Raw genomic sequence first — 12,367 nt, 5'->3', positions numbered from 1 at the left:
TTTGGTTTGCCAAATACTTTTAGGAGTAAACGTAATTGCTGCCTTGGTATGATTTTATGACTGATTCATATGATGATGATATGAACTCGCGCTAATGCTAACTCTTAGACCTTCATGACAGCAGGTGTGGTAAAAACACTACCGCTTTTGTCGAAAGTAGTAGAATAGAATCAACACAAATGGAATGTTACATATAGCCACTTTAAGTCAGCATTGACTTTTTAAATAGTCAACTAGGATTGAACAACAAATTGTTTTCAAATTCGAGATTTGAAAGAATGCAACCCGGTGAGTACCCAGTTCAGCTAATCGTGAAGTGCAATATTTAGTTGAATTTTTGGTGTGACATTTAGTTTCACATCTGTTTATTATTATATTTACTGTTGTTTCATGACTTTATTTAACATGATGGTAGCTGTATATTAGGAGACACAGCGAGAACACTTTATGGTGTTGTGAGAAACTCTTTTGATAATAAGGAGAAAGTTCCCGTTTTTGACTCTAAACTCTTTCAGTGAGTTTAGAGTCAAAAATGGCAGTTGGGTCAGGTTTTCTAGTGTTCTAGTAGCTTACTTACTGATCTACAAAGACCTAAAAAAACGTCTCTCTGCTACTTTTTCATATCGCCCAGATTGTAGCTCTCTGACTGCTTCCACTGTCAGGAGACAGCTCTCCTATTTGCAGCTCCTGTAGTAAAAACCACAGCTGCAGGGTGTCTAACACATTGCGTGTCATCTTGAGACCATACAACGTCTATTTTAGTTGCTCTTCATTGGCTTCCGGTTAGTTTAAGAATTGATTTGGAGATGTTACTGATTTTACTGCTCTAATGTGGTTTAGCCCCAAGCTTTGTCACTGACCTTGTTTCTCTTCACAAGTGTATGTGTGATATCCTCAAAGTACAAGTCTTATGGCTGTTTCAAAGTCCTGGCTAACTTCTAAAGGGGAATATGCTTTTGCCATGGGGAAAGCCAAGCTGTAGGTGGTCAGCGGCTCTCAGCGTCAGATATAACGCAAAAAGCACCCTTCAGCGTTTGGATGGAACGTAGCAGCTCCACTGCGGCACTGTAAGATGACAGTAGTATTAAGAAAGACAACGGTGGAGCAAAGTATGAAAGACCGAAATGCCGCTGTACGAGGTTGGTTGTGGTGGTGGATGGGTCAAACAACACATGGCTTTCACCCAGGAAACCGGGGTTCAGGTTCCCTTCTTGACACAGAAATGTACATTTATAACTCCACCCGCCATCTATTCCTAAACCTAACTAACCTGTTCTTCTGCGCTTGTCAGTCCCGACCCACAGCGCCAAAAGTGACGACAAGAGACCTGATGCTAAAGGAGACTTTTACCGTGAATAACAAACACCAAAGGCACATAACCAAGCGTCCGTCTTTTACACAATGGGAGAGTGAGAATATGTTGGTTGGGGGTTATCAGTGTTACGTAACTTAATTACAAAATAAAGGTTACATGTGAATAATTTCTGTAAAAGGCTAGGCTACATGTTGCTTTGCATGTTTTACATGTGCACAATGTCTTCTTTTGCCATTTCCAGCCACAGCTGTTGAATAAGTGTGATGCTATCCTGATTCTTTTGATTGTTTCTCCTGTTTGAATGTGCAGCGCCGCCTGCCTGACTCTGTATTAGAGTTGCCACTATGGTTACAGATTTTTAAAAAAACTTTACAGTACCAGAACCCTTCTGGGAAGAGTTCAAACATAATGTGCAATGCAAAGAATGTTTGCCAGCGGTCATATTCTATCAACGTCCAACTTCAGGGAACATCTGTAGATATTTAAGTTAAGTTAGCTCACAGTTACTGCAAGTACTCCCATTAAATAAAGTAGGGAGACATGTCTACCTTCTGGGATGTGACATCTGCTATTAGTCAGTGTTGAGTATTGCTGTAAGGTTAACAGGGCTTCTGCAGGTTTCAACAAGTCAAATGTAAGACTTTTTAAGATCTTTTTAAGAAATGTATGACTGAAATTTAAGACCTATGTCACGACATAAAAGTACAACAAAAAGCAGAGTCACAAAAGTACTTTCAAAGTTAATAAACTTATTAAAATGTACTCACAGCGTGACAGAGTAGTAATGATCTGGTCATATACAGCAAATTATATTTAGACTATCGAAAGAAAGAACTGCCACACCACAGAATCAAAAACAAACATTCAGTGAGCATTGATGTAAGAAGATTAAGATGATTTAAGACCTAAAACACAATACCTTTGCAAATCTTGATTTAGATACTGCCAGGTTTAAAGGTTTGAAAATGGTTATCAGTTGAAAATGTTCCTCAGAAATTTAGAAAAGTAATCTCAAAGTAAGGACGTTATAAGTTACAAGTACAAAGTAACCTTCCCAACACTGCCTGTGGAACTAAGACAAACTAAGGCATTCCTACCCTCTGAATTATGCTTACAGGTGCAGGCTTTGCATAATTGAATGTCTTATTCACCTTATGTATTACAAGTCATGTATCCCATCTTTGATGCCTGTTACTCATGTTCCTAGGGGCTCACTGTTATCTTAATTACGTTCTGCTCTGTAATTGCTTTTGTTGTTTTAATGTTATGCTGATCCTGCTCTTCTTTATTCTCGTTTAATGATTCTGTAAAGCACTTTATTTACAGTAACTCTGGGCGCGATGCTTCTTTTCTAAATGCCGTAAAAAAAAAAAATTAAGTGTATTCTTTTTTTAGATCGTGTAAGAAATGAGACAGGACCCAAATAGAAAGAAAAAAACCCTCCACACACTAATAGTGGTTGTCCATTGTCAGAGTTGTTTCCCTGCTTCTCATAAAGTATTTCTGATTCTGATTCATTTCTATGGGAGCAGCTGTGCAATGCATTATAAGGAAAGTGCAAATAAGGAAAGTTCGCGAGACGAACTTTCCTTATTTGCAAATGAGGAGCAGCCGGCTCAGCTAGCCAACTTAGCTAGCCTCTCAAAAGCTGACAAAACTATTTTGAACTGACCATTGTCGATCTGAAATGAAGACAACAACTGTGTGGCCTATTTCTCGCTTAAAATGTTTTCAGAAACACGTTTCGGGGAACTATTTTCGTAAAATAACAGACTGCGTTCCAAACGAGCCGCCATTATGGTCCGTTTTGAAATCCCGGAGCAGACAGCTTCACGTGGGGCGTTCGTCCAATCAGCTGCAGCCATCGCGGTTGTAGGAGGATGTAGACCGTTTTCTTTGCTTGTCAGTGGTCAGTGAAGAGAAACTGGTGGTAAGCTCACTAGCGTGAAAAGCTGGGAAGCGGGGCGATCCCATCCGTGAAAACAACGCAAGGATGGCCACCCACCATAAAACACGTTTACACCACAGGGCTTTAAACGTGACACACACCTGAAGAGCAGTCAGGGCCGGTCCAGCTCTGGTCGCAGGTGCAGGTGCTGGTCTCTGCGTTGTAGGTGCCGTGCCCTGAACACTGGTCCGGACACATGGCCTTGGTAATCTCACAACTGGCTCCGCCCCAACCTGGCTGACAGTGGCACTCGCCATGAATACACACTCCATGGGCCGAACAACTGGGGTCTATGCAGTCCACTGGAACCAGAGAGATGAAGAAGGGGTTAACAATAGCCAAATTGTACATATTGTACATCTAGTGTGTACACACACTAGGGCTGAACGAGTAATTGTTTTCAAGACAAAATCGTGATGTGATTATTCAAATGTTAACTACTTAGTTTAGTTTATTCCTCATATGCATATATAAATAATCAACTTAATAATAAGGTTTTAACAAATAACTCATTTAATTTGTTACAGGCAAATTTCCAAATAACTAGATTCCTGCCTCCTCCACACGCGGGTTAACTCTTTCATCGCCGCTCTTGACAACAATTCGCCTATAATATTTTTCACAGAAATCCTACATGGCATCTTTGACATTATTTGCTGACTCAGCAGCCATTACGTGTGTTGGGATTAAACACACACACACACACACCACCACACACACACACACACACGTTCTGTGGTTCAGGGAAAATTCTCTCTCTCTCTTTCTCTCTCTCTCTCTCTCTCTCTCCTTCTGTACACTCACTCACGAAGGATTAGTGTGATTGCGGATTGAACTAATCTGAAACTAATCTTGTTACTGTCCTCTGTGATATGTATCTGCATATTTGTGTGTATGTACTTGAATGATAAGAATGTGTGTACCCGTATAGAGTGTTAATCTCTCTATGTTGTCTGTGTAGGTGTGTGTGTATGTGTGTGTGTGTGTATGTGTCCGAACAGCGGATAGCAGATTAGTATTGATCAATTCAGACTAAATTAGTGTAGTGTACAGGTTTTAGCCAACTACCTGTCAGCAATCCGTAGTACTCTGACCGTTGTTGTGTGTTGTGTGTGTGTGTGTGTGTGTGTGTGTGACAGAGAGATTAGAGTAAATAAATTTACTTTCTAGCAGTAACACTGTTTTAACAATCTACCTGTCAACAGCTGCACTTTAGTGGTGATCTTTAAAAAAGGAACAGTCCAGCCCAAGTCAATGATGTAACATCTTCTAAAATACTTAATTAACAACTTAAACAGTTTATTTATCCATTTCATACTACATGACATCCACTAAGTGTCCAGTAAGGTCCACATTTGCAATAATATGGATTAAAAATATGTATGATTTGCAAGTAAAAGGATTATGAATTAGTATCCAATCATAAGGAAACTGCATGAATGTTTCTGTTTCAAAAGTAAATGACATGGTTAAATGTGTGCCAAATCAATTATTTACATTGACATTTATAATATAAGAAAATCCAGCATGTCAATGATGGAAATTGATGCAGAGCAGTGTCAAAGAACTGAGTACCTTTTTGTGTCTGTTCTTGCAGGAAATGAGTCTTACCTTCCTCACAATTATCCCCCTTGTAACCAGTATTGCAGATGCAGGCACCCACAATGCAGATGCCGTGTCCTCCACAGTGGATGTCGATGCACTGGTTGGCTGGTACGTCACACTCAGTGCCTTTCCAGCCGCTGTAGCACTGGCAGCGGCCACGGGAGTACTGGCCATTACCGCTGCACAACACCGGGCAGGCAGCTGGACAAACACAAGCAGCAAAATGCATCAGTCAGACACACTGGACTGGCTTCACACGCTCATTAGGTCAGACACTTCCAAACTTTCAATTAGTCAATGTCTTACAAATCACCAAATGACTATGTTCATGTTTAGGAATGATAAATGACTCTCTTCCAACCATGACAAGAATGTGTGTTTGTGTGTGTGTGTGTGTGTGTGTACCTCGTGAGCAGTCAAGCCCCAGAAATCCTGGGAAACAGTGGCATATTCCTGAGAGACAATCTCCGTTTCCATGACAATTCTGAGGACACTCCATAATCGACTCTGATTAAGAGACAGAGAGAGAGAGTGAGAGGAGAGAGAGAGAGAGAGAGAGAGAGAGACAGAGCGAAAGAGACAGAAAGAAAAGAGAGAGAGAGAGAGAGAGAGAGAGAGAGAGAGAGAGAGAGAGAGAGCGGTGGTTTAAGTGTGTGAATTAAATGGGTAGGCTGGCTATGCAATCTAGGTGCATCTTAAGAAATAACACAGACATATATGGACACAACACCGGCCATCTGTGGTTGCCGTAGTTACAGCCAGTCAGTCCAATTAACACATTATAACATCCAATTTCCGTACCCTCTCTCTCTCTCTCCTTCTATCACACACCATTGCTGGCTCTCTGTCGTACCTAACTTGTCGTTTCCTACACACACACACGCACACACACGTGTGTGTGTGTAATTAATTAGGTCCCTACAAGCTACAAGCTGAAGGATTCTCCTCAAAAATGGGAGAATTCACCTGTCACCTGCGACAAAGGTTCAACTGATTATAAAATACATAAGTGTCTTTCCAGCCATTTGGTGCTAAGTTATTGTTGCCTCTGCAATGTTGATAATTACAGACTCCCATACCCACAATGCTTTGCACTGTTTGGTATTAAAGAAAAATGTAGTTTTTATTTTAATTCCTGTAATGACAAGCTGGTATCATGCAGGTTTAACCGTAATGAAGTAATGCTATATGGAGTGCATCTACTGAAGTGCAATTTCACACACACACACACACACGTAGAGTTTCACACCAATCAACAACAGCTCCAGTATTGGCTCTATTAAAGACATAGGGCTTTGTCTCACCAATGACAATGGTGTTGTAAATAACTTGCTCTGTGTTGCGTCCGTCGTTGTAAAATGCCATATGCCAGATTCCTGTGTCCAGGTACTGGATGAAGCCAGCCTCGTGCAGGTTCACGGAGCGCGCGTGTCGAGCTCGTGCTGCAGACTCCTCCTCCTGTGCGCCAGCTGGACGTGCGTGTCCTGCATCCGTGTCACTGAGCGCTCGTTTGTCTTTGGAAATGAGGCGACTGCCGTCCAATAGCTCCACAAAATCGTACTGCAAGACAAAAATACACAAGTACAATAATATTTAGCGTAACTGTTATAAACTCACCTGAAGGTTTAGAGTTGATGAGCATATGTTACAATTTTGTTACCTAGCCATTGGCAAGGCCTACGGATAGCAACAGTATGTCCAGCCTAACAACTAGCCAGATTTCATTAAGTCTGGTATGATTATTTATGACCTCCAGAGGAAAAGGGGATTTAAACCCTCTAACCTCAGGAGGCTAGATATTAATAGTATTTACAGTTTAAGTCTTGACGATGTAGATTGAACCTTGAAGTTATACTATGTAATTATTTCCTCAAAAACAAGAAGAAATTAATTCAAAAGTAATCCCTGTTTATCATCCCTTATGATCTACCAGCAGTGTGTGGGGGTCTGTATCTGGGGAGGTTCTCTTCTCTTCTTATTTGCGGTAATGCAGAATGCTTTGTGGTCAAAGAGCCTTTGGGACCATGGGTGTGTAACTTCCAGCCAATAACAGCGCGGAGGGTGTGCAGCCCGTTCTCATTTAAAACCAGCGTCTCACTTCAACACAGAAGTTGTACTGACACAGACACATTCTTTAGAACATACAGAGAGGAGAACTTCTCTGACTACTGCTTTGTTCAGCGCTACCTCTCCTCATTCCCTCTCTAGTTCCCATCTTCCCAACATATTCTGCCTTAAAAGGGTCTGTGCTCAAAATACGGAAAAACAGCCAGCTGGGATTGCCTCCACGCGGCTCTCACAGACCGTTCCTCAATCCGCTTCCGACGTTTCTTCGCAGCATCATGCGCTCACATGCACTGGCGTGCAGGCGGCCAGGCCGTTTATCACAACAAAGAGCAGAGACGCTGGGATCCCAACACATGCAGACAGAGTGGAGGACGCCACACTGTGTCTTCACAGAGCAAATATTCGTTTGCTGCTGCATTAATGTTCTGAATGTTGAAACCTTGAAGTTAGCTAGTGGGATATTACGGTTTTATTTGACCACTGTTGTTTATAATTAATAATCAATTGTTAATTGATTCCATTTACTTGTTGATAGTTTATTTCTGTTTAAATAACAGTTAAATCTTTTAGTCACAAACTTAGATGAACACAGATCCATTTACAGTAGCATCACATAGGGTTACAAGCTCATTATCACATTCATGTTAGCTCATTTGCCCAGAACATGCTTTACTTTTTCTCAACAAAAACATTTGTTACACACGGCTGACGAGACTAAAAGAACACACTACTAAAGAAAAAAATAAGAACCTATGAATAACGGTTATGACAAGGACACACATGCACGCACACATCCCATTGTCTATCATCTAAAGTGCTAACATTGAGCTGTGAAAGGGATGGCATTATATGAAGCTGTCTTTTACAGATAAGTGGATTAGTCTTTAGAGAGGAGACATGATTCATTACACAGAGATGTGAGTGTAGTCAAAGGGTAGTTTAGGTTTTTAAGAAGCTTATCTGCGTCAGTGTTAACCAAGAATCCATAGAGCACTTGACCTGGACACATTTGCAAAGTTGCTAAAGGGATTTGGGTTAAGACATTTTGTGAGGCAGAATGTCTTTCTGGTATTTGTAAAAGTTCAAAGGCCAGAAGGTTCACAATCAAACACTACGTCAGAGATCTCAAAACAGTGTTGGCCACTGATCTGATTTCCCCAGAAGATTTCCTTCTGGGCACACAGACGAAAGCAGCGCTCTAGCTTCTGCTGAGGTGTGTGTTGGTTAAATCCCATCTTCAACACAGGCTTTTCACTGAGAACTCAGGTGCTACCCGAGCTCCTGTCACCCACTGTGCACAATTATTTTTGCCATATCATATTGTTCTTTACCATGCATCTTATCTTCATGGGATGACTAGGGTTGGGTATCGTTTGGATTTTTACGATTCATATGCCAAACTGGTACTTTTAAAACGATTTAGATTCCTAAACCCATTCTTAAAAAACTGAAAAGAAAGAAAGGCTCTTTTATAGAGTTTTTAAAATTGAAAATTATTCAAATGTACTTACTTACTTAAGAACTTTGATATAAAGTATAATAAGTAAACCTAAGCCACCTAAAACACAACTACAATAATTTAACAAAAACAGTTACACTATTAAAAACTAACAACAAAATAACTGTTGAGTTGGTATAGGAGTTTTTCCTCGAATGCTCACATGGTTGGTGGGGCTTGGCGATTTAAACCACTTTTAGACATGGAATACATAACATTGCTGGCTTCATCTCTCTGTTAAAATTATGTTATTTTATCACTGGTTTAAAATAAATGGGGCAGCCGACGTTTTTTTTTTTTTGCCATGTAAGTCTATTATAGAAAAAGTCTTTTTAGGCCAGAATGCATTACATGACGGGCCCGAAGTTGCAATTACACAGTTTGGTCACTATGTTCAATTTGCTCCAAAGCCCAGTGCACTTCCTGTGGGCCTGGTTGGGACTCTTGTTTAATTCTTATTTGCTCTCATGCTCTATGTAAAGCATTTTGCTACGGCAGTACAAGCTTTTTTTAGGCTCTCCTTAACAACTTAAAAATACACTGTTCCAAGGATTACTCAACTGTTTTTTTGTTTTGTTTTGCATTTAAGTTAAATGAGATGTTTAACCCATAGACAGCTTGTTTTCTACACAGACCAGTGATGGATATTAGAAGCACTTTTCCAGTGATTGCTGAGCGTTACTGCGCAGCCTCCTACTGAGCTTGACGACGTAGATGTGACGCGAGCAACCTGTCTGAAAGTTGTAAGTCTTCTGGTAGCTGTGCAAGAGAAATCTCAATCATTCCCAATCAGCAGAGACAGAGAGCGTAGGTATATGTTAGGAGAGAACAAGGGCACAGGCTAATTACCGCTAACTAAAATGCTAGTTAACATTAGTAATTAAACCTAACAGCTAATGGAAGTCCAGACTGCCTGTGAGCTTTTCCTGTACTGTTCGGTAATTCCTCTACTATGCGACAGTAAGTCACGTGGCTATGACACAATCGTTAGCCTATTTCCACAAAAACGTCTGCTGTGGAGCCATAACGTGAGATAGAAGGTAATGGAGCCTTTTATACATTGTTGTGTTTCTTTAGAAATAAACAATGGACATATAGAGTCTTTAAACGCTTCAGATGTATAGTTATTTGCTGTCAAAATGGCACCAAAATTAATGGCGGTCAATAGGATGCTAACGGCGGGTGATGGCTTGTTGGCATCAAAATGGCTCCATAGGAGGTATGCTATGTGGACGCTCGCTTACCCCCTTGGTTTAACCAGGTGGTGCTACCACCTTTACATTTATCTGACGCTATTCAATTGAGACGCTGCCGCTTAAAGAGATACAGAAATGTTACCGGGTTGCACCTGGCAAAAATGCTGTGGCAAAATAAATTATTCTGACATGAGATCAACATGTCTGATAGACATAAAAGGTATAGTAAAGAAAAGGGGTGCATGTCTGAAAGGGTCTTTATGCCTGATAAAAGTTTAGTCTCTATACATTCCCTTGTGACTAAATGAGCATGATAATGTTGTGCATGTGTGTGTGTATGTGTGTGTGTGTGTGTGTGTGTGTGGTGTGTGTGTGTGTGTGTGCAACCAACCTGTGTATGTGAGGGCGGTAGGCCTTTGCGTCCGTAAACCCCAACAAGAGCATCTTTCTGGACGGAGATGTTGAATTTCAGAAACTGTGGTTGGTCAATATATAGCTGGGATCTCCAAAACACACCTTGGATAAAGAACGACAAGTGTTTTTACCACGCAAATCAATATGTTCACACAACAACACACAATACAAACGAGGATTCCCACAGCGGATGTACAACAGTCTGAAGCTAAGAACTAAAAGACAAAAATGGTATTGGTCATTGCTGTTGTCTAGTAACAAAACAGACGGGACAAAATGTTGCATTTACTGGTAAACTGGTAAACCTCGTGGTGCATTCAAAGTCAGTGTAAAATACCCTATTCTCATCTGTTTGTTTTTTGACAGCAAGTTACTGGTGAAAGAAGTAATTATTGTTGAAAGTTATTGTTATTACATTTTTATTAATCATTTAAATTCCCCCCTTTTTTTGTGCTGATCCAAAAATGTATCCAAGTTTAAAATCCTAGTTTAAACACTGGCAACTGCATTTTCAATTTCATCAACCACAAGCTAATGCCTTTAAAATGTTAGCGTTGAGCCCTGAGTTTCAACGAAAACTGAAAATTATTATCATTTGTGTGTGTGTGTGTGTTCCTCACCTGGTGGGACATCTTGTATGGCCCGTCTCCCCACATCCACCTCTCCTGTGTCTATGGTGTTGTTCTCTAGAAGAAACATTTTACCTGCAGAGAGAAAAAAAAAAAAAACAGATCAAACAGAATTCCGGAAAATGTAAATACTTTTGTATTCTTTTCATCCTTGTACTAGTATTTCTGCAATAGTCAGAGTATAACTTAAACCAAATGATGTATTGACAGTAGTAATCGCTTTAGCTCTAGCAACGTTCTGAAAGCTGCAGATAAAATATGGATATGCAGACAGATTTTTCTTCTCTTCAATATTCAATTTTATTTAAATCTTGAAAACATTAATTATATACCGCATATATTACTAGAACACAGGACCTGATCACCCAGTTTCAACATAGGGTAATTTCAGTTTTTAAATGTAATAACTAAACAATTCTAAATGAGCTGAACTTAAACTTGGGCCTAACGTTAAAAAAAAATGTTTTTGAGTTATTCCCAGTGAAAACAACAAAAGTGATGCAACAAGATTGATGGAATGCACAAATGGGCGCCTGCTTTCATTTATAACATTGTTTTACCCGCTAGGTTATAAGTCAGAAATGGGCCAGTTTATGTGTAATGCCCTGGGAATCGTGTACACACCGCCTTGAGACGGTTGAAATCATGCGTCAGTGTGTAATCCCTGGGAAGGCTTGCTTTGGCCCAGTCCTAATTTTTTTTAACCCTTGCATGGTATTCGGGTCAAATTGACCTATTTCAAAATGGTACAAGTATGCATTTTTTCTACCTGATAAATCAATGGCCTTACTTTATTTTCTGTGGTAGACACATTCCTGACTCAATTCAGAAAATTATGCTGGATATACTATGACCACTTATGTTTTTTTCCATAGTGAATTTTTAACAGAAATTATAACCTTATGGCAAAAAATGAATCACACTTCCATTTTTAATTGTGATCTAGTAGAGACTGATTGCATTCCCTAGACATGTATGTTATCTCAATTGATGGAAATTTAGATTAAGACATTATTTGTTAAAAGAATTATGAAGTAAAATTTTATTTTAGAATTGTTTTTAAAACCCCATTAAAATGTCACAGGTCAATTTGACCCGAAGGACACGAGAGGGTCCCAAAACTGAAGACAATACAAGGGTTAAGGGACATTATGTCTGAAAAAGTTGGGCTCTTTACTTAAACACCAGAGGCATTTTTGTGTTGATGGCAATACCGTAATATTCAAACTGTATTTACTATTCTTACTGATTTATCTGCTTGTATCGTGACTAATAAGCTGGCAATCAATGGAGCCTTAACAGGTCTAAGGAAAAATTACTAACCCATGGGTTTGCATGGGTTTTAATTTCAAGTTAGGGTAAAGTTCTGGTCATGGTAACGTAGAACACTCACAGTTATCTCAGTTTTTTTGTTGGTTTGTTTGTCTGTCAGCGGCATTCATCTATTGGAATAATCAGAGAAATGAGTTCCGGACTGGAAACACATTAACATTGAGAGGTAGTACGAGCCCTGGCTGAGGACTGCACTCTCGGAGTGCCCTTCTGGTTTCTTCTGTTTCTATCCAGTGTGTGTACTGGGGAACTGGACTGGTTCCACCCCTGTTCAAAGTTTGTTATTCATAGGCCATTCCTGTTCATAACATTACACTTTAACAGCTTAACTTATGACATCTGGGCAGTAAACCAACACTGAGT

The 12,367-nt window shown here is 40.0% G+C and overlaps 1 protein-coding gene across 1 annotated transcript in view; it reads right to left on the bottom strand.

The window, feature by feature from the left end:
* Positions 1-12,367, bottom strand: part of tenm3 (teneurin transmembrane protein 3) — a 257,341-nt gene that overhangs the window by 91,756 nt on the left and 153,218 nt on the right. Inside the window, 6 exon segments of the mRNA XM_032528287.1 lie at positions 3,365-3,565; positions 4,875-5,069; positions 5,274-5,375; positions 6,173-6,428; positions 10,021-10,145; positions 10,664-10,747. Coding sequence (XP_032384178.1) covers positions 3,365-3,565; positions 4,875-5,069; positions 5,274-5,375; positions 6,173-6,428; positions 10,021-10,145; positions 10,664-10,747 — 963 coding nt within the window.

Source organism: Etheostoma spectabile, chromosome 2 (assembly GCF_008692095.1).
Source record: "Etheostoma spectabile isolate EspeVRDwgs_2016 chromosome 2, UIUC_Espe_1.0, whole genome shotgun sequence".
Classification (NCBI taxonomy): Eukaryota; Metazoa; Chordata; class Actinopteri; order Perciformes; family Percidae; genus Etheostoma; species Etheostoma spectabile.
The sequence above is the reverse complement of the archived record's forward strand: the minus strand, read 5'-3'. Positions and strand labels throughout refer to the sequence as shown.